We start from the raw sequence: 23,505 nt of genomic DNA, 5'->3' as shown, positions 1-23,505 counted from the left end.
AGATTATAGGTTTGGACATCAGTGATTCTTATGTTTACTTTCTGGTACCTCAATGATTCTTTTATGTTATATCATTGAAGATGATGTAATTTGAAAGGTACAAAGCAAGCATTATATAACATTTTAAGTCATCTGAAGTAAAATTTGGATCCTTTCTACTAATGTTTATTCACTTTAAAAAGAGGATGATTTTATTTTGTTTGCTTCCTAAATTTAAAACTTTATGAATATGGAAAATGTGGGTGTAGTTCACAGTGGTACAGTATATTCCTAGCATTGAAAGTATGGGTAAAATCCCTAGTATCCTCAGATACAAAGTTACTCTATAGAGATTTGTTTTACTTGTACCAGTGTTGGAATTTAGAGCCTCAAGCTTGCTCTACTTGGCCTGTTTGACAGACACTCTAAAATGTGAGCAATACTTCTAGCCTTTTGGCTTGTTGTTTTGGAGATGGAATCTGATGGGTTTTCCTGTGAAGGCTGGCCTTGAAATGTGATTCTCCAGATCTCAGCATTCTGAGTAGTTAGGGTTATAGGCATAAGTGACCAGTCCATTACTTTTAGAGATTATTTTTTAAATAACTCATTGGCTGTGTTTTATATGTAAAATAAAAATAAAAAATTCTGATTTTAAGTATTTATATATATATATATATTTACATACATAGGGAGAAATCAGAAAGAATGGATTATTTTGTAAGAATTTTAATATTTTAAAAATAGGTGATTAATGACCTATTAAAATATGTGTGCCACTACTCCCTATATACTTCATGCTTGTGTGAGGATTGATAGATTGCATTTTAAACTTTCTAGGAAATTTTGGAAATCATTCCTTTTAAGATTACAATGATCTTTTTCACACATATATTCATCTTTATTATATGCAATGCCTGAACTTGTCTTATTTACAAGAAAAGTTATGTCTAACATTGCTTCTTCATTCCCAGTTCAACTCATTTGTTCATTTTGCAGGCAATTATTTCTGTTTATTTCCCACCAAGGACTTGCCTTTGCCAGGGTTCCAATTATGCACATCTTATACTATAATCTGTCTCGCGTGGATCTGACCAATAATGATGAAACAATTCACTGGTGGGGAATTCCTTTCCATCGTTATTACCTTCTGGGGATGTTACTTACTTTAGGAGGTTATATGATCTGAAATCTTTTTACCAAAGAAGGATTTACATCATCAATATTTGTTAGCTTGCCTGTCTTCTGGGCTCCGGCATGAATACCTACCACAAATAAAGCACCAATTATGTGAAAAAGTGACAAAATGTTTTGCTTATCCTATTTTTCCTTCCTTTTCCATTCACAGATGTCATCCATACTGTAGGGCCAATAGCCAGAGGCCATATTAATGGTTCCCACAAGGAAGACCTTGCAAATTGCTATAAATCATCTCTGAAGCTGGTGAAAGAAAATAACATCCGATCAGTGGTAAGAACATCTATGTTCCTTATAGGCCTTTACAGCCTTTTTGTTTTAGAAATTGATTGTGTTGGAAAAGAAGTGGGAAACCATTTCCAAAACTTTGAAAACTAAGTTGAACAATCTTGGTAAGTTGAAAAAAGCTTGTTTGGTTCTCATAAGTTTACTCTTCAGTATGTCTTAAAGTTTTTCTAAATGTTTTTCTTGGTTATGTTGGATTTTGAAACTATAGGATTCCCAAACTGGGATCATTTACTTTCTTCTGCTCATGTTTCCATTGATCTCTATTTATGGCTTTTTATTTGCTTTTTAGTATCTTTAAGTAGTTATACAAAGGAGTTTCAATTCAACACTGACTTATTTTTGAAGGCAGTAAAGATGGTATGAGGCACCAAAATATTTAAACAAGGAGAATGCCAGTGGTGAATTTATTATAAAACTGTAAATTTATTATATATTGGCAGTAAGTTACACGTACATATATTTGTGACTATATATGCTACTTCTATAATTATTCATATCTTAGAAATTTACTCCATGTGTGCTTTTAGCTGAACATTGTTATTTTTTCTAGATTCATTTTACCCATCTTAAACGGTATTGCAAAGTATGCCACATCCCTTCTAAATTTTATCAATATAGACAAAATTCAGAAAATGTGGCTCTAATCTATTTCCTTAACAGTAGGCTGAGATGAAAGCTTCTCTCTTCTTAACTGGATTTGAGGTATTTATCCAACTGCTTTCCTTTTGCAGCATGTTCTAATGTTATTATGTCTCAATTACACTAGGAAAATAAAACTGTGGGAATAATGGAGTGTAAATAGCCAATAGTAAGTTAATTTGGCAAGTATCCCTTGGTTTTATTTTATTTTTCACAGATTATAACCTTACGGAAATTGTGGAGCAGAGAGAAATTTAAACAATTCATAGTTGGCTGACTAGATCACCTTTATTTGAGAGTTCACAAAAATGTGATTGTATTGTTTGCAAAGAGAAACACTGGGAATCACTCACATTTAAACAACTCTAGTGGGCTGGGAAGGTGGCTCAGTGGTAGAGCGCTTGCCTTACATGCATGAGGCCCTGGGTTTAATTCCTCAGCACCACATAAGCAGAAAAAAAAAGCCAGAAGTGGTGCTGTGGCTCAAGTGGTAGAGCGCTAGCCTTGAGCTGAAGAGCTGAGGGACAACACCCAGGCCCAGAGTTCAGGCCCCACGACCGGATCCAAAAAAAAAAAGAAGTGTTTTTATTAGCACTGGTGAGTTTTCTGAAAATAAGAAAACTTTTTCATAGTTAATTATAGCCTTTTTAATCTTTGCATAATTAATAAGAGAACTTGATATTTTATTTTGCCTTTTGATTTAAAAAATTTTTAAATTGATTTCAAACAAATCAATACATTAGATTTTGTTCTGCCTTAGAGAGCAGAAAGCTGAAGTTCAGAAAGAATTAGCTATTAAGCCAGAATTTATTCTTTATAGGAAATAAGGAAAATTAAAACAGGTGTGCACATTCAGGGAATAATTAAAGTTTTGTCAGTATGATGTATTTATTTTTAAAAGACAAGGGGTTAAAGTTCTTGGGAAAAAAAGAATATGTACAGATTTTTCTTAAATGAAGAGAACTTGCTAATGAATTTACTAGAATCACTAATAATATAGATTGAAAAATCAAAATCAAACTAAGGCTTACATTTGAAAGACTATAAAAATGGCAGTATTATGTTAATAATAAAATATTCCTAACTATAATCATCTTAAGTAATTGTTCCTGTTTATAATACTACTCACTGCTATTAGATAAGGGGTGGGAATTAGGGACTTGGTTAACTTTCATTGCATGGTCTGTACATGGACTGAAGAGTACTTTATCATTCTGTGATTTGAATTTGGTCTAACTTACTATCTTTGATGTTAATTTTGAAAGATCACTTATATATTACTTAAATCAGGTTAGCAGGTGATATTGAACTGAATTAATTCTAATATTGGTAAATAAAAATAGAGATGGAAAATATGTTTGAAATATGAAGTAAAATGTCCATCATGTTCTTGCATGGTTGGCCAGAGCTGTGAATAAATGTCTCATTTCTTATTTTAAAATAATCCTTCTACAGCCTCTTCAGTAAATAGTGCTGGCAAAATTGGTTAACTACATGTAGAAAACTAAAGCTAGATCCTTATATATCACCCTGCACCAAAATCAACTCCAAATGGATCAAAGACCTTGAACTCAAAGCAGACACTCTGAAAACATTACAGGATGGAATAGGAGAAACCCTAGGTCTCCTTGGCTCAGGTTGAAATTTTCTGAATAGAGACCCGGAAGCACAACAAATCAAAGAAAGGTTGGACAAATGGGATTGCATAAGATTGCAGAGCTTCTGCAGGGCAAATGACATAGCTGGCAAGATCAATAGAAAGCCCACCGATTGGGAGAAGATCTTTACTAGCCATACAACGGACAAGGGTCTCATATCTAAAATATACTTGGAACTCAAAAAATTAAACCACCCAACAACAAATCCTCAAAGAAACAACTGCCCAATAAATAAGTGGGCGAAAGACTTAAAGAGAAGCTTCTCTGAAGAAGAAAGAAGGATGGCCAATAGACACATGAAGAAATGTTCAACATCCCTAGCCATAAAAGAAATGCAAATCAAAACAACATTGAGATATCACCTCACTCCAGTTAGAACAGCAAAAATCAAGAACTCTAACAACAACAGATGCTGGAGGGGATGTGGACAGAAAGGAACCTTACTTCATTGTTGGTGGGAATGTAAACTTGTTCAACCACTTTGGAAAGCAGTATGGAGGTTCCTCAAAAGACTTCACATAGATCTCCCCTATGATCCAGCAATCCCACTTTTGGGCATTTACCCAAATGTTTACAAACAAGACCACACTAAAGCTACCAGCACAACTGTGTTTATTGCATCATTATTTACCATAGCTAAGATATGGAACCAACCCAGATGCCCCTCAGTAGATGAATGGATCAAGAAAATGTGGTATATATACACAATGGAATTCTATGCCTCCATCAGAAAGAATGACATTGCCCCATTTGTGAGGAAATGGAAAAACTTGGAAAAAATTATATTAAGTGAAGTAAGCCAGGCCCAAAGAAGCATAGGTCCCATGGTTTCCCTTATTTGGAATATCTAGTATATGTATGAGTCAAGCGGAAAAGGTCAGATAATGTGATGTTAGGAAAATGAACCCTTAAATATGTATTTTAATGTTTTCGTTTCTTTCATGCATGTGTTTCTAACGCATTTATAAGATTATTTCTTTGTTGCTTTGTATGTCCCTCCCCCACAGTGTAACCCCCGCTTTCACTATATTTGATGTCAGTATTACATGTGGAGGAGATGGGGACAAACAAGTCGTTTAAGGATTCAGGTGGACCTGTTGCAACAATGAGAAGTACAAAATGTCATGTCAAAACCAGCTTTACAATGTCGGTGTGGGGGGGGGGGAGGGGGGTATAATTGGGTGGGGGGAGGGGGGTAAAATTGGGTGGGGGGAGGGGGGAGGCGGGGAAGGGAAGTGAAAGGTAAACAAAGGAGGAGGCTGCAATGCTTGGTAAGAAATGTATGCATTATCCTGCCCATGTAATTGTAGCCCCTCTGTACAGTATGTTCTCAAATAAAATAAAATACAATTAAAAAAAAATAATCCTTCTTTCCTTCCTTCCTTCCTTCCTTCCTTCCTTCCTTCCTTCCTTCCTTCCTTCCTTCCTTCCTTCCTTCCTTCCTTCCTTCCTTCCTTTCCTTGTTCTTAATGAAGCAATAGAGCTTTCTGTTCAAGTTGATGTGCCATGTTCTTAACTACCATTAGTTAAACATAGTGCTAAAATCACCAAATTCTCACTAGTTTGAGGTGAGAATGTGGAAGATTCTAAAAGTGGGAAAATGTTTTACAACATAGACTTGCACTTGGTAGATTTGCCACAATAGATGTGTAGGTGTGGTTGCTATAACTTTTCATGGCTATAAAGATAGAAAATGAATTCAACTTTTATTTCTTTATAATGAAGAAAAAGTTTTATAAGCATCAATTCAAGTGTCTTAGTGATCATTCCTCCAGTAATCAGTGTGTGACTATGGACAAGTAATGTCAAAATTTTGTAGCCTTAGTTTCCAGATTTTTTTTGTCAACTGTGGGACTTGAACTTGGGGCCTGGGTGCTGTCACTGAGCCTATTTGTGCTGAGGGCTAGTGCTCTACCAACCACTTGAGCCACAGTGCCCCTTCCAATTTTTGAATGGTTAATTAGACATAAGAAGTCTCACTGGGACTTTTCTGCTTGGCTGCCTTCAAACTGGGATCCTCAGATAACAGCCTCCTGAGTAAGTAGGATTACAGGCATGTGACACTGGTACATGGGTTCCCAAATACATTTAATTAGAAAATTGCTACTGTTGTCTATGCCTGTTTAACTCAAAAGGCTATTGTAAGATTCAGTTGAGATAATGAATGTAAGATAATTGAAAAAATGGTTTTTTGTATAAAAGTATACACTGTAAGTTTTTCTTAAACTTTACCACTTTGCAATTTGGGACATGGATATTATTCATGCTATGATATATAATCTGTATGGCATCATTTCTTAATGCTCTGTGTTTGTGTGTGTGTGTGTGTGTGTGTGTGTGTGTGTGTGTGTGCACGCACCAGTATCAGGGCTTGAACTAAGGGACTTGCCCTTGCACTTTTGGCCAAGCTTTTCACTTATAGCTCTACCACTTGAGCTACTCATATAGTCATTTTGCTGGTTAATTAGATCTATTGTCTCATGGACTTTTCTTCCTGAGATGGCTTTGAACTGTGATTCTCTATATCTCAGCCTTCTAAGTAACTATGATTACAAGCATGAACAACCAATATTTGTGTATTTCTCAATGTTTTAAAGCCAAAATAAATTATAAAATATAAGCTTCAGTTAGTAAGTCATATATAGTTAGGCAATTACAACTGTTGCTAAAATTCTTAAAATCATCTTAATCATAATGCTGAGTAGTATAGTTAAAAATTGCCAGATCATGAACAATAGCACAGTTTGCTACTCCGTAGATGAAATGAATTAAATTATGTTAATTATACCACAACCTGTAATTTGGTGACTTTCAACCTTTTATTTGTAAATTTGTACTCTAGTTTCTAATCTTTGAAAATATCATCACATTATGCTTTCTTTCACTATGTACTGCTTGGTAGGATAGTTATGACAATGAGTGAACTGTCAATAGTTAAGTTGGGATAGCAGACACGTAAGAAAGCAGCTATGAGACATGACAACTACTGTGATGGCATACATTAATTTGCTCTGCATCAGCTAGGTTGTGCTATGGCTACATATAACCACAAAATCACTGGTTGATGGGCAGTTCATCATACATGTGTCCGCTCTGAAATTCATAGCTTCCTCAGTCACAGAGCAGATAATGTACAAACTCATACATGCATTTTTACTGCCCCTGTATAGAAGGGATGCGTGAAATTCTGATTGTTTCATTGGCCAAACTGTTCACAAAGTCATAACTACTTTCAAAGGGGCCAGGAAATTACCCAGGTATTAATAAACTGTTCAATTGGTACTATTGTTTCCATTGAAGTTGAAGTCTTCATGATCACAGCAGAGGGGTCTGAGAAATCTATTTTTACTCTAATTTTACTAGAGAAATAGATTAATATAAAACAAATACTATCATTTATTTGTTGAATAATCACTAGTAGGTATGTATTAGTATTATTTATTAGTAATGCCATAACATTATTAGATAGCTTCTAATACTTGGAGAAACAGTTATTATCTTCAAACAAACCCCTCAGGCCATTGTATGATTTGAGGGTGACCTATAATTCATTAGTTTAAATATCTTTCCATGGTTGCCTGAAATTTCATAATTAATGAAGAGTTTGTAGTGGTCAGGTATTGTTACATTTTTGTGATTTTCCATTCAGTGCACATACTCCACTGATAATTAATTTCCTAGTACTTTGCACATCATTTTTCACTTTGGTGGAAAATTAGGATCATAGTAGCTATTTTAAAAATGCCTTTACTGATGAAACCTGGTGCTCACAGTTTACATTTTTTGAGTGATGACATGCAATATGACATTAGATGTTTTATTAAAGAAATTATACTCTGAATATCAGGCCGATTTTATTTAGATGTGAGATTATGTTCTCATGGCATATAACTAACTATTGATATATCCATTTAGTGATTGTATGTGGATATGGCGGGCTACAACTGAATGTTTGTTTGAATGGTATATGTTACCATAATTTTCCCAAGAGCATCATGCTAGGTGATTTATTGAATGGATTGCAAATTTTCAGTGGTAGAAGTAACTAAGAGGCATCCAGTAGAGATCCTTCAACGCTAGATGATGTTCCTTTGTCATATATCCTAGGTCTTGAGAGAGTAAAAGCTTCTGGTATAACAGACCACAAACCTATGACTCCAGGGCCATCTCTGGCTGTTGCAGCAGAGAACACATTTGGTCTGCATTTGTTTCACTCTAGTGTAGATTTTCATTTTAAGACGTAGTCAAGTGAATCTTATTTTCTTATACAAGTTCTTCGGAAAGGGTTGCCATGGCAATGAATTCTCAGCCTGAAATTCTTAAATGTTGGTTGTATTTCATTATCTAAGTTTCCATTACAGGCCACATCAATCAATGTGGTCTCCTATTCAAGAAGATGTGCAACCTTTCAAAGCTGCCCCTTTAATTTGGTACCTCTGTTTGTCTGCCTAAATTGATGTCACCATTTCCCAGCCAGTTCTTTATATCAAAGAACTTTTTTTTTTAAGCTTTGGATTTGATTTTCCTTTCTACTTTCTTTTAAAGCTTCAAGTCTCAGTATCTTTCCTAGATGGACTTATTAATAAATAAAAAGAACAAAAAGCATTTTTACATTTGAGTTTCACTTTATAGTTTATGATAGTACACTCCTTCAATCATTTCATCTAGTATTTAAATTCTCTAGCTTTTGCTTGTGTTTTGTCTATTTAGCCAAAGGAGAAAGAGAACTAAATCAAGATATTTTTCTTCTCCTTATCCCCCCTCCTTTAAAAAATTTTTTTTTTGTCAGCGATGGGGCTTGAACTCTGGGCCTGACACTGCCCCTAAGCTCTTCAGCTCAAGGCAAGTACTCTGCCACTTGAGCCACAGCACCATTTCTGTTTTTCTGGTGGTTAATTGGAGATAAGAGTCTCATGGACTTTTCTGCCCAGGCTGGCTATGAACCATGATCCTCAGATCTCAGCCTCCTGAGTACCTAGGATTATAGGTATAAGCCACCAGCTCCCAGCTTCCCCTTATTCTTTATATGATCTCCTATTCAGTCCTATGGATATAAAATCTGTAATAATACTGTCACTAGATTATTATGATTGGGAGTGAGTGACAAGTGATCAATGCTAGGCAGTTGGGATGAGGATGACAGAAACTATACCATAATAGCAAATCCACACTTGATGCCTGAAAAACAGATAGCTATTCACCTAAACTCCTATTTTCTGATACTATACAATTTATATTTTCTTATGGCCATATCAGAAGCATGATCTAAGTTAGAAGGATGAAAACAATCACTAGCCGTGAAAGTCACACCAAAAAAGCTATGATTTCTGAACTTTCACTCTACACCAACCACTGTTTTATTCATTTAATTGTGAAAACAGTCTAGAGTTGGAAAATTCATTTGCTTCCGTTTTACAGATGAGAACTATGTGCCCCAGAGAGAATATGGAAATGATGTTAGGTCTTCCTTTACATCAGAAGTGAAGGTGGGATTTGAACTGAGTATGATCTATCTAATCCAGTGCCGTAGCCAGGTTCTCTTTTCCTTTCTGCTGCCTCTCACTCTGTATGATGCTCACTGGCATAGCAGTCCTCTCTAGTTAGCAATCTATGGGCATGATAGCAACTGGTGGAGAGGGGGATCCACTAGCATCATGCTATGGCATATCAGCTAGATAAGCACCTTGAAAGATATCCCTCATTCCACACTATGTTTTAATGTTTGACCAACAGCCATATACGGGGGAAAAAAGAATTCTTATAAATAATAGGATACATCAAAAAAGGAGTCTTGTGTTTGCTTTGGCAGCACATATACTAAAATTGGAACAATATAGAGATTAGCATGGCCCCCCGTGCAAGGATGACATGCAAATTCGTGAAGCGTTCCATATTTTTCATTCTTCAAAGAAATAGAAGAGGCAACCCAAAAATTCAAATGGAACAATAAAAGACCCCCAATAGCAAAAGTGATCCTTAACAGCAAGAACAATGCTGGAGGAATTTCAATACCAAATTTAAAACTCCACTACAAAGCCATAGTAATCAAAACAGCTTGGTACTGGCACAAGAACAGACCTCAGGACCAATGGAATAGAATTGAAAACCCCAGAAATGAACCCACAGACCTATAGCCATCTAATCTTTGATAAGGGAGCTAAAAAAGTAGAATGGAAGAAAGACAGCCTCTTCAGCAAATGATGCTGGGAAAATTGGTTAATCACTTGTAGAAAACTAAAGCTAGATCCTTATATATCACCCTGCACCAGAATCAACTCCAAATGGATCAAAGACCTCGGCGTCAAAACAGACACTCTGAAAACATTACAGGATGGAATAGGAGAAACCCTAGGTCTCCTTGGTACAGGATGAAATTTTCAGAGACCCAGAAACACAACAAATCAAAGGAAGGTTGGACAAATGGGATTGCATGAAGTTGCAGAACTTCTGCATGTTAAAGGACATAGTTAGCAAGATCAATAGAAAGCCCACGGATTGGGAGAAGAGCTTCACTAGCCATACAATGGACAAGGGTCAAAATTAAATCCCCCAACAACAAATCCTCAAAGAAACAACTGCCTAATAAATAAGGGGGCTGAAGACTTAAAGAGAAACTTCCCTGAAGAGGGAATAAGAATGGCCAATAGACACATAAAGAAATACTCAACCTCTTTAGCCATAATGGAAATGCAAATCAAAACAGCATTGAGATTCCACCTCACCCCAGTTAGAATGGCTATCATCAAGAACTCTAATAACAACAGATGCTGGAGGAGATGTGGACAGAAGGGAACCTTACTTCATTGTTGGTGGGAGTGTAAACTTGTTCAACCACTTTGGAAAGCAGTATGGAGGTTCCTGAAAAGACTTCACATAGAGCTCCCCTATGACCCAGCAATCCCACTTTTGGGCATTTATCCAAATGTTTACAAACAAGACCACACTAAAGCTACCAGCACAACTATGTTTATTGCAGCATTATTTACCATAGCTAAGATATGGAACCAACCCAGATGCCCCTCAGTAGATGAATGGATCAAGAAAATGTGGTATATATACACAATGGAATTCTATGCCTCCATCAGAAAGAATGGCATCGCCCCATTTGTTAGGAATGGAAAGATTTGGAAAAAATTACATTAAGTGAAGTAAGCCAGGCCCAAAGAAACATAAATCCCATGGTTTCCCTCATTTGCAATAACTAGTATATATCTGAGACAAGCAGAAAATGTCAGATAAGATGATGTTAACTGAAATGAACCCCAATATAAGGACACAGTGTTTTTTTCTTTCTTGCTATTGTTTCTAATGTATTTATAAGGTATCATGTATAAGGTATCTTGTATGTCCTTCCCCCATGGTATAACCCCTGTTTTCACTGTATGTGATGTTGGTATAATTTGGGGAGGGGAAGGGAAAAGACAAACTATTTAAATAGGGATACAGGTTGACCCATTGCAACAATGAGATGTACAAGACGCTATGTCAAAAAACGAACTTTATAATTTAGGCGGGGGGGGGTGTAGTTGTGGAGATGGGTAGGAAGGGATGGTAGGGGACAAAGGGGGAGGCAACAATGATTGATAAGAAATGTACTCATTGGTTAGGATGCCAATGAGTACATTTCTTATCAATCATTGTACGTCGGTGCGGGGGGGGGGGGAGAAGGGGGGGGAAGGAGAAGGATTGGGATTGGGGGGGAGGGGGGAGGCTGTGAAGGGATGTGAATGGTAAACAAAGGAGGAGGCTGCAATGCTTGGTAAGAAATGTACGCATTATCCTGCCCATGTAATTGTAACTCCTCTGTACAGTATGTTCACAAATAAAATAAAAGTAAATTAAAAAAAAAAAAAAAGAAATGTACTCATTGCCTTGCTTGTGTGATTGCAACCCCTCTGTACAGTATTTTCACGATTAAAAATATTTTTTAATAAAGGAGTCTTTTTTCAGCCTCTATATACATTAATCTACCATGAAAATTATCCATAATTTCCTTAGAACTTCACCAAGCATGTTTGATAAAACCATATCTGATGGGAAGGCCATCAGATGCAGTTGAGTCACTGATGTATTGTACCTGCTCCAGTCTGCAATTGCATTTTGCATTACAAGTTCTTTTGCAGCTATACATGAGACCTTAGATGAGGAAAACAAAGTTTTCCTATAGTCACTTTGCCTTCTATATCTCCTTCTGATTGTACTTATGACACTAGAATGCCTAAAAAGATCAATGTGCTGTCTTAAGAGTTTTCCCACAAACAGATTCTGAGACACTTTTTGTGTGCATGAACTTTATTCAGGAGGTAAGGACAGTCAGCACTGACCGGAGAGGGGAAAAGTGAGCCAAGGTGGAAGAGGAAGGGCATCTTAGAGTAAGTTACTGTTGGGTAGCTGAGACTCAGCCCTACTAATTCCAGTATCCATAAAAAAAAAAAAGTTCTTGGCAAATGTAAATTATACATTGACATCTTCTGTTTTATGTATATAGGTAATATTTGATATTTATAGACGTAATTTTAGTATAACATGGGGATTTAAAAACATTTGTGATAAAACAAGAGGATCATGTCTAATGGAATTGAGAACCATTGATTGAAGTTTGGCTTTTGTCATTATTTGGACTATGAAACAAACTGCCCAGAGGTTTTTTTTCTTGAACTCAGATGCCCAAGTTTCTCACTTCTTTGATTTAAGCATAGTGCAATGTGGATGTCACAAATTTGGTAGTTCATAGAACTAATGTATAAACTGTAAAATGCATGGAATCATAAAAGTGAATATGTTTTAGATGGTGAAGGAATAGTATCACAATATTGCATAGCCTGGCATACATTATTTTAAATTTTATCATGCCAAAATGTAAAAGGGTTTAACCTCGTTTCAAGGTATATATCTTTCCTTGGTTAGGAGGTATATATTCAGGGTGAGTAATTCATTCAGAATGTTATTTTTCATAGCAACATAAATTTTTTTTCCAAATTTTATACATTTTTTTATTTTTTATTTTTTGTCAGTCATAGGGCTTGAACTCTGGGCCTGGGCTCTATCCCTCAGCTCTTCAGCTCAAGGCAAGTGCTCTACCATTTAAGCCACAGTGCCACTTCTAATTTTCTAGTGATTTATTGGAGATAAGAGTCTCATGGACTTTCCTGACTGGGCTGGCTTTGAACCGTGATCCTAATATCTCAGCCTCCTGAGTAGCTAGGATTACAGGCTTGAGCCACTGGTGCCTGGCCCAAATAATATTTTTATTTGATGGTTTATTGTATCTTTTGCATAGAAGTTTCTCAATGAACTGTGGTAATTTCTTTCTGTGAGATTGTCTGAAATTGTTTGCTTCATCTTATCTATAGTTGGGAAGATCTGTTTTTAGTCATACATTTTTCAGTTATAAGTCCACTAACAAAGATCAAGAAAACAATATTTAATGTGCATGTATAAACTATCTCATTTTGTTGGGCCTGACAATTTATTTTCAGATTTTTTAAAAATTAAATTGCACTAGGAAACCATTCATAGGAAAACCATGGTTTCTACAACAATGTCTTCCAAAGAAATTTCTGGCCTTGCATACTATCAAAGAAAATATATTATAGTGAAATTTGTAAATTCACAGTGAACAATTTTGCAAAGCGAGCTTTCTTCTTGAGTGCTTTATGTTTTTCCTGATCTGAGCAGTGGTTATTAGATGTCTATATCATAAGGAATTAGTCAATTCAAAACTTGGACCACAGAATCCCCTGCCTAATATTAGGCTTGAACAATTGAGCAATTTTGGGCTATCTAGAGAGTTAATAATTTAGAACAAAGGCAGTGGCTTTAAATTATCCATTTTTTGAAAATGTTCAGATTTATTCTTGAGAGAGAGCAATTTTAATGCATAGAATCTAAGCCATTTGTAAATTGTTGAACTGGGAGGCAAAAGGAGTAAAAGCAAGTAAAGGCAATAAAAGTTTAAAAATAAAAAATAAATCTTTCAGTGGCAAGAAAACTCTTTTGACTTGTTCATGTACAGTTTAGTGGGGTTGCAAAGAGGATTTTATTTTCTAGTGGAATATATGTCACAGCTTGGTTTCAAGCCACAAATTTGCTTTTCTTTTTGTTGGTTCTATACTTAGACAAATATTCATATATTTGAAATGTGTAAAAGGTAAAATATATCTGTGTCTGAGTATCTCATGTGAGTGGATATTGCTTATTTAAAATTGTACAAGAGGCTGAACATTTTTTTCCTCTATAAATAAAACCATAATTATATCCCTCAAGACACATTATTACATATAAAGGGATAGGTGATAACTTTACAATGAAGATACCCAGCAGAAAATACCTTACTCAACTGAGACTCACAGTAATAATACATTGTCAACATAATGAACCTCTTCATATGATGGATTAAGAAGGGCACTAAATCCCTACTGTGGTATTCCTGAAAGAAAGAAAAAAAAAAGAACCAAAAGTATAATCTCAATCCAATCAAACTATCAGCCAAATTCAGGCATGGTAGCAGCTTAGATAGGAGAATTCAGAAGTAGAGACATTGCACAAAATACCTAATCAATATTCTTAAGAATTGTCATGGTCAGGAAAAAATCAGGAATAAAATTAGTTGATATGTTATATTACACTAAATGTTCACATGTTAAACCAACCTTGCATTCCTTGCATCCCAGGATCAATCCCACTTACACTTGGTGGATAATTCCTTTTAATTCTCGGTATTCATCTTGCTGTTAACATATTAAGAATTTTTGTGTCTATCTTCATTGAATATTAGTCTGTAGATTTCCTTTACTTTGATGTCTTTGTGGTTTTTAGTATCAGAAGAAGTGCCTGTTCTAAGTTTTATGGCAGTTTCTGAAACATTGGTGTTCATTTTTTTAAATGTTTGGGAGCAAATTAAATTATTTTAAAACATTATATGAAAATATATGTATTTAACATTTTCTTTTGTAACTTAAGAATTTCCAGGTAACAATAAATAGTATTTCATTAGAATTTTAAAAATTAGAAACTGGTAGAGTTCACTTTTTTTGATAAATTTGAGGAATTTGTTGATGGATTATATTCTTCCACAGCTTCTTTACTAAAAATTAACTGGTTGTAGGCCCCAGAAAACTTTCTAAAGTGAAGTTTAGTGTGTTAGAAGTTAATAAGGAAGTGCTTCTGTATATCTGCAAAAGGGAAGAGGAGGTAGAGAAAGGCACAGAGAAGCAGGGAAGAATGTACTCTGTATGGGAATTCTACTGACTCATTAGGGAGCTCTGAAGCTTGATAGTCCTTCAGAGTTGATCCAATTGGTGTGACATTTTCCACTTCTATCATTAACTAGTTAATGATAAGAGTTGAGATAGGTTGCTTTCCTCCATCAAGGGTAATTTTTGGCGAGGGATATTATTTCAGTGTTGTCTGCAGGCAACATTCACAGCATCTAGAGAAATAAGTTACTTCTGTTCTTCGTAGAGTTTGGCCAGTGCATCACAGTGTCCAGCACAAAAAACAACACTACCACCAACATAAAAAAACTGGACAAAGTAAGATTCTTGAGTTGGATTTTGTTCTGCTTCAAAGCCCAATTCATTATGAAATTAAGTATATACTAGCTTGGATAGTTTTAAAATTTTAATGGCTCTAGAAAAATAAAAAACATGGGAATTAATAATGGAGACTTTGTTTCTTTTAGGAAAACATGAAAAGGGTATTATGCTGAGGAATCTGTTTACTGAGCAGAGCTGAGTCATTTTACATGTGCAAAAAAATGCAACTGCAGGAAAGCCATGTGTTCTCAGAAGTGTTCATGAAGTTAAACTTCCTTGACTCCATATTTTGTTGGGCTGTCTTGAACATTTACAAGAATAAAATGTATGTATAAAACCAATATGCTCACATCTTAACTTGCACATGATATACAATATACTAACTTATAAGAGCTGATTTTCAAACTTAAAAAAATTGGCTGGGCTGTTCTTCATCACACATGGCCTCTATTCAAAATTAAGTTATATAAATTTATAATTTCATAAATTAATACCTAGGTAATAAATAGTAGACATACAATACTTTCAAATTGTTACTATATTTTAACTACAGGTTTGTGTCTGTTGTACCTGCATGTTTGGAGTACTATCTAATAGTGGGGTACTACATATTTATGTTTCCAAATCCCATGTGGTGACATCCTAGGTAGTATGAAATTTGCCATGGTGAGAATATTTTACATTAAAAAAAATCAACAAATGCCTGAACTGATGGATTGATGTGATATTTTGCTATGTTATTTTGATGTATGCTTTGAAAAGTAACAGGAAAAATGCAGGTTAAACTTAAAATTGTTATTTCTATTGGTAAGATATTATGACTGCCACAAGAAACTAAAAATATATGTCTGATATTACTCTATAGTCAACAAAACAACTTCCTCCTCTGGCAAATGGATGAGTTTTGAAATACATACTCATTAATTTGCTTTTGTCTTTTTAATGTAAATGAAAACAACACCACCAGTTTTGGAATTACATTAATTTGTCAACTGCAGCTAACAATAATATGGTCATGTATACGTGTTTATCTACCTATTTGTTTTATAATATATATATACACACATGTATACATAGTTTTCTAGAATTACAGAAGCACTTCTTAAAATTTTTTAAATTTTTCCAATGATTCATGTTTTGCAAACAATGTTTCATGACTATAGCCTTGAGACTAAAACAGTAAAAATATATTTCAAAATATAAGCAATACTGAACAGTGAAAGAAGTGCAAGGAATCCTAATAATATGCCAATTTCCTACCAATAATAACTTTTCTCTCTTTATCAAAAGGCAAACTATTTCACACAAAGACAAACACAAAGTATTTGTGTTTCTGTTTGTTTGAAACAAAGCTACATGCAGAGACACATAGTTTCCTACCAATTGGGTCATTCAGCATTGAGGATACAAGCAAAATAATGAAGACCTTACTGGACTTTCAGAAATGACTTCTTGAGCTTCATAAAGATGACATTAACTGCAGTTGGGTCAGTGATGTTGTTTTAAATGAATGTGATTCTGTGTACCTAAGGATCGAATGCAGAGGAGCTAGCCGAGTGCTGTGAAATGCACGTGAAAGCATGAGCTAAATTTGAACTTCCTATTGTGAGGAGCAAGAAAATGGCTGTGCCACTGAGGTTGCATAAGTGCACTAATGGCCTATGATTATGCCTTTCAGGGAAGAGTAACTCTCTTGTGAACCTTTCTACTTCTAGTTTGATGAAATTTGCTTGTTTGGTGAAGTCCAACTGCTGCGACTTCAATCATGTATATTCAAAGGTCAGAGTCAGGGGTGAAGGCAGCCAACTATCTTTGAGTGTTACACAGTATTTATATCCTGGAGCAGGTCAGTTCTCTTTTCTAGCATTTCCTTCTGGTTAACAATCCATTGCTTGTCTTGTCTATTCTATCAGTATCAGAAACAAGGTATACTAAGAAATAATAAGATGATTGTGTTGTTGCTCATTTAGTAGCAACACTAAAATCAGATTGTTATTTTGTTATTATTATTATTTTTGGGGGGGGGTCCAGTCGTGGGGCCTGAACTCTGGGCCTGGGCGCTGTCCCTCAGCTCTTCAGCTCAAGGCTAGCGCTCTACCACTTGAGCCACAGTGCCACTTCCGGCTTTTTTCTTTTTGCTTATGTGGTGCTGAGGAATCGAACCCAGGACCTCAGGCATGCAAGGCAAGCGCTCTACAACTGAGCCACCTTCTTAGCCCTTATTTTGTTATTATTATCTTTAAGTAGATGTACAAAGCAGTTACCATTCAACAGGCAGTTTATGAATACAGTGCATCTTGATCAATGTCACCCCTTTCATTATTCTCCCTCGATCCTCCGAATCCTATTCCTTCCCTCGATTTTCTTAATTTTGTAGGATTGAATTTTATGACTGTATTCTATCCCCCTTTCTTCATTCATCTCCTCTGTTCCCCTTGGTCCTTCATCCACTCCTTCTGAGTATGAATTTCCTAGTGTTTATTTTGTGATTTAGCCTTTCTAAGAACTGTTGGAGTTCTCCTCTGAATCTACCATAATTCAGACAATACACTTATATACACTTGGATACCACCCCCTAAGTGTTTACTTATACACTTACAAATTAATTCTAGATTCCATATTTGAGAGAAAACATGCATCCTTTGTTTCTCTGAGCCTGGCTTTCTTCAGGTTGTTAATTTCATATGCAAATTTTTGTGCCTGGCAAGCAGCAACAACAGACAAGATTTTCAACTGCCTCCTTAGAGTCTGGAGACATGGAAGGCCTTGTGGCATGGAGTGTTAGGTTGGTCTGGTTTGTATGCCATGTTTCCATTTGCTGGAAAGTGATGAAGTTAGATAAATGATAATATCCTGTATTTGTTCATTCTTCAGTCAGATAAACCTCAACTTTAAATGTTCCCAAGTGCAAGTCTCACTGGGTAAACACGAGTGCCTTGTTTGACAATAGGCTGCTCAGTGATCATTACTGCACATTTGGTACTGCTGAATGTTTGAGGAGTAGGAAGAGGAGGCAGAAAATAACAAAAGCCCGTGAAGCAACTTGTGTCCCCTATAACACTTAAAGGAAGACTCTGGAGTAAAAGAAAAAGTTGTTCCTTCAACTTTAAAAAGACTCATTAATTAAGAAGGTTAGGAGAAAAGTCCAACTGGTACATAATCTCTTGTTCTCAATGACATTTTATGAGTATTTCTTTTTTTCCCCTTCCTTCCTCCATTCTTACCTCTTTTTCACTTTATTTTCTAATTAACTTAAAAGAAATAAGTTGTGCCAACCAATTTTTTTTCAATTGTAAGTACTTAATTCTTATCATCCTAAAATTTGAAATCGAGAAACTTCCAGGTAACAACCTACAAAAGTACAAATAACTAAAAAATTATACAAATACCACACAGTTAATTAATGTTTCTGAATTGTTACTGTTTGAAATTGATAAGTCCCCTCTATGAATTCCTTAGCACAAAGCTGAGCAAGTTATATGAAAAAACAGTAGACAGAAAAGAATAATTAACTAGTGTTTTATAGGGAAGGTGCAAAAATGGTGTCTGCATAGCCTTAAACTAAATTTGCTAGTTTGAAGTCAGTCATCTGAGGTTTTTGTTATTATGTGGATTTTAGGTATCATGTGAACCAAGGATTAATGGGAAGATCTTTGTGGTATATATTGCTGTGGTTTAATTTGGAGCAGATATGCTAGGCCTGTTTTTGTGCATCTGTAGGCATTTTTAGTAAAATAAATTTCCATACATACTGCTCGTTAGAAAGACGCATGAATGAAAGGAATGAAATGAACTAGAGAAATTGAAGGTGGGATAGATAGGGGAGAATGATGGAAGTTATGACAATGATCAAGATGCATTGTACTCAGAAACTTGTGTTGAATTGAAACCCCTTTGTACAACTACTTAAAGATAAATTTTTAAAAAGTGAACTCTCAAAGTGTTTGAGATAACATCGGAAGGTCACTTTCTGTCCTGTATCATTCAAGATAGTTCAGATCAGGCTGATAAAACAAGTGACCCCATCCTTTCAGCAAATGATGTCCATTGGGTTTGGTTCTCACTCAGACTGTGTGTCCACATAGGTTGCTGAAGTTCTACTAGGTAGATCTGATATTCCTCTATAATCTCCAGACCAACTGCCCATCACCAAACAAAGGAGAAAATGTGGTTCTTTAAAGTTTCTACATATCAATTATATAAATAAAGTTTCTACATATCAAACATTCACATCATCATCATCTAAAGGAAGTAACTACTTGCTCCTGCACTTACTCGTACAGGAAAATAAAGAGGTATAATCATTTCTCAGAATACAAGTATCATATACTTGGGAATAAGGAAACAATCAGCAGGATTAAGGGAGTGCCAAAGAGCATTTGAAAATCTAGGCTTGGACCTAGGTCCTTGTGCTGAATCACTCTAACATTCAAACTTGTGGACATTCTGTTGAAGTCACAGATGTGCAGGGCCTGTTTTATGCCGTGGCAGCACTTGGATATACTTAGCAAACTGTTGGCTTGGCTCTCTTGGTAGATATTTTGTTTCTGTTAAACTATATTTCATCATCAGTATCTAGTCACAGATAAAGAACTAGTACAAATTTTTGGGGGGGGGGATGAGAGTTTTGTTGTAGGAATTAATCTTTATGCCAGGTAGAAGACACTCAGAAAATAAAGGTCAGAAGGAAGTCTCAAAACAGTCACAATCACTCTGATAAGCTATGCCTGTCTACTCATCAAGAGAGGAAAGTGAAGGGATTTATGGGAGTCCAGGAGATAGCTAGGCTTCTGTGTGGATCATCACTAAGCATCTGTGGATGGCCTGGGGCAGTGGTGGAGAAACAGAATGACGAATTGGTAGACAGCAAGGACACACCTAGGATTCACAGACCAATATATGCTGCTTTAGAGCCATGTGTAAGCTTAAGGCTATAGTAACTGCTACTTGCCCTCCATATTTTAAATCCAAGTTGCCCTCCATATTTTAAATCCTGGCAGAGACTCCAGAAAGATAGTTCTGGCTTAATCTAGCTGACACAGTATAACTTACCTTTCACACATTCTAGTTTTGAAGAGATATCGTGTGATAGCAGGTATATTAGCTTCTTCCCGCTTCTGTGATAGATTAGCACAAACTTAGTAGCTTACCTATGAAGGGATTTTCTGTTTTACAAATGTGGAAATGAAGAATATGATTGGGTTTCATGGAACTAACATCATAGCATCAACAGTTCCTTCTGGAGAATCCTGAGCAGTACCCACCCACTAACTGCTTTTTCCAGCTTCTAGAAGCTATTCCAGTACCTTGACTCAGGCCATGTCATGGCTACTTTTTCTTCTCTATTTATTTCTCCTTTCCACAATCTGACTTTCCCAGCTTCTTTTCCTACAGGAATTGTTGATTATATTTCACCAGGTGGATAATCAAAATATAGTCTTATCTTAACATCATTGACTTAATCATACTAACAAGGCCCTTTTTGCCTTGGGAAGTAACATATTCTTAGAGTTGGTTTGGGAGGCCCTTATTTGTCCAATCATACTAAATGACAGGTTTCTGAGACTATAGCAGGGGTTACAAACTAACAGCCTGTGTCTAAACCTGGCTCATTGCCTGATTTTATAAATAAAGTTTTCTTAACAAGACAGCCATTGCCATTCATTCATACTTTATCTGTGGATGTTTTTGCCTCATGATACCAAAATGGATAATTGTTAGGTTCAATTGGCCTCTGTCTTGAGGTTTCAGATCAATAATTTGATTGGCAAGCACCCCACCTTTCCCTCCACCCCCTTGCAGCTGTGTCCTAGTTAGTACATTATCTCGCTATTCCACAGGTTACTTCCTTAGGAACTCTAATATCAGTTCAAACTACACTAGCACTTCCCATTAACCCAGTACAAACCCCTAGTAGTAGTAGAATTCCAGTCTCTTTTAGAGACCTCCCTCCAAAGATTCTTTTCCCCCAGAATAAACCTGTACTGGTTGTGAGTCATCTATTTTCTGCACCTTCTAACAGTTGTGACTTAGACTAAATGATCAATGACATAATTTTTTGAATAAGATTTTGATAACCTCTATCACTTTACAGAACAACTTTGCTGACTTCTGGTCCATTGTTTCACAGGACTGATTTTGTTAAACTATAGTTGAGAATCTTAATTATATGGCAATTTCAGACCTTTAAAAAAATTACAGGCTCTTCCTCTTGTTAAATCTATGTGCAATGTTAAATGCTTATTAAATTATAATAAAGTTAATGGAAATATAAAGCAATAAATACTGGCAATGTGATCCTGGAGGCTATCAAGTACAGTGAAACATTGTATCTCCCACTACAGCTAGGTATCATGACTGTGCATAAGGCCATCCATTCTCCTGGGACATAACTGTGGATGAGGACAGCAAACTGATGTAAACTCTTTAGCCTTGCTTTAAAAAAAATTGTAAAGGTGATATTCAGAGGGGTTGCAGTTATATAAGTCAAGTAATAAGTATATTTCCTTTTGAACAGTATCACCCTGTTCCTTATTCTCTCTCAGTCTTCCCCTTTCAACTCTCCCCCCAAGTTATATAGTTTATTTCCAACATAGTGTCCAATGATTGTTGCTGTAGAATTGGTCCACTTTTTGTCCTACCATTTCTGTGCTTCCTTTCCCCTCCCCCCCAAGCAGATAAATTTATATATAAAACAAAGGGTACAGAAATCAAAACAGAGACAAAAAGAATAAAATAAAGAAAAAGGGAAAGAAAAGACTGCAAACAGTACAATAAGAAAAAACACCTCTTGTTACCATTTCTTGGAGTTCATTTCGAAAAGCATCATTTTATATGATTATATGCACATAGCTATTGAGCCCTTGTGATCTTCTCCTAAGAATATCTTCCTTTGTTCTCATTGTGTGAATGTTTAGAGAGCTGTTTCATTAATCATGTCCAAGTGTAATTATTTGTCTTTTACTATCCATTGTATATTTATAGGCACATTCTACTCATTACAAATAGGGAAAACATGCAGCCTATGTTTCTTTGGTTCTGGCTTACTTTATTTAGTATAATTTTTTTCCAAGTCTTTCCATTTCCTTATGAATAAAAATGAAGTAGATATGTACAATGAAATTATATGCTTCCATCAGATAGATTCACTTTTTAAATGGAAGGCCACAGTATTTAGTCTGTTTGAGTAAGTTGGCCTAGTTGGCTATTAACCATGAGTTTGAAGAGTATTACTTCAAATTCTTTAGTCACCTAGTCAAAGCCTCTAACAGATTTTTAAAAAATGACTAAGAGCTGATCTCACTTATTTTGGGATTGTTTTATATAATTTTCTCCTTAAAAGTAATCTTTATTTTAAATTTTATAAATCTCAACCTAGAATCACCATGTATACCCTCAAGTTGAGTTTTCCTTGAGATGATTTATAAGGACTTAACAGTATTTTAAAATCTTACTGCAATTTTTTTTTGTGAGGGATAGGGAAGAGGATTGGGATTAAGAACAGTACTGAGGTTTGAACTCAGTGCTTTGGAGTTTCAAGAAAGGTGTTCTACCACTTAGTCAAATACCCAATGATTTGTTTTGCTCCAACCTTAGAGGATCGCTTCTTTCAAATATTTCTTTACTTTGCAGGAAAGAAGATCATTAATGCAAAACCTGTTTTGTAGTTGATCTTTCTATGCCTTGTGAAGCAAAGAGTAATTGGCCAAGATTAAGTTCTTTTTTTTCTTTCAGATCAAAAACTTCACAGACAGTACAGATCCCATTAATTATCATCAAGTATTTCTACCACAAGGAAAAGCAATGTATGTCATCTAAAATCTTCACTTGTTTTTAGTGATGTAAATGCCAAGTCATCACTTGAATCTTACCTTACCTTATTTTTGTATCACTGGTTTTATTAGCCAAGTGGGAAACAGAAGGATTAAAGGGCTGAACAGCCATGGATTTCAGCTACTTGTTTGCTTGCTCTCTCACTATAGCAAATTATTTAGCATTTGGACCAGCAGTTTTGGGAGGGTTTTGTTTGTTTTTCTTTGTTTTGTGTGTATGTGTGTGTTTGTGTATGTGTGTGGGTGTGTGTTTTCTTTATATATAGACTAGAGGAAGTAATATAGCTCCTATCTCAAATACATTTTAAGGTTAAATTCATTAATTCATTTCAAATACTTAAGATAGTATGTGAGATTTTATATATATATATATACATA

General features: G+C 35.5%; 1 protein-coding gene and 1 non-coding gene across 5 annotated transcripts in view; both read left to right on the top strand.

Moving 5' to 3' along the window:
* Macrod2 (mono-ADP ribosylhydrolase 2) overlaps window positions 1-23,505 on the top strand; it is a 1,801,573-nt gene that overhangs the window by 1,053,073 nt on the left and 724,995 nt on the right. For all 4 annotated transcript variants that reach the window (XM_070006718.1, XM_070006720.1, XM_070006719.1 and 1 more), the window contains exon 6: window positions 1,325-1,446. In XM_070006718.1, coding sequence (XP_069862819.1) covers window positions 1,325-1,446 — 122 coding nt within the window. The remainder of the gene's footprint in view (window positions 1-1,324; window positions 1,447-23,505) is intronic.
* LOC138817433 (U6 spliceosomal RNA) lies at window positions 9,552-9,656 on the top strand. The gene has a single exon (XR_011368878.1). It is a non-coding gene; the product is annotated as a U6 spliceosomal RNA (small nuclear RNA).

The sequence above is a fragment of the Dipodomys merriami genome, unplaced genomic scaffold, assembly GCF_024711535.1.
Source record: "Dipodomys merriami isolate MVZ:Mamm:240054 unplaced genomic scaffold, mDipMer1.0.p SCAF_7, whole genome shotgun sequence".
NCBI lineage: Eukaryota > Metazoa > Chordata > Mammalia > Rodentia > Heteromyidae > Dipodomys > Dipodomys merriami.
This window is presented reverse-complemented; position numbering and strand designations above follow the sequence as displayed.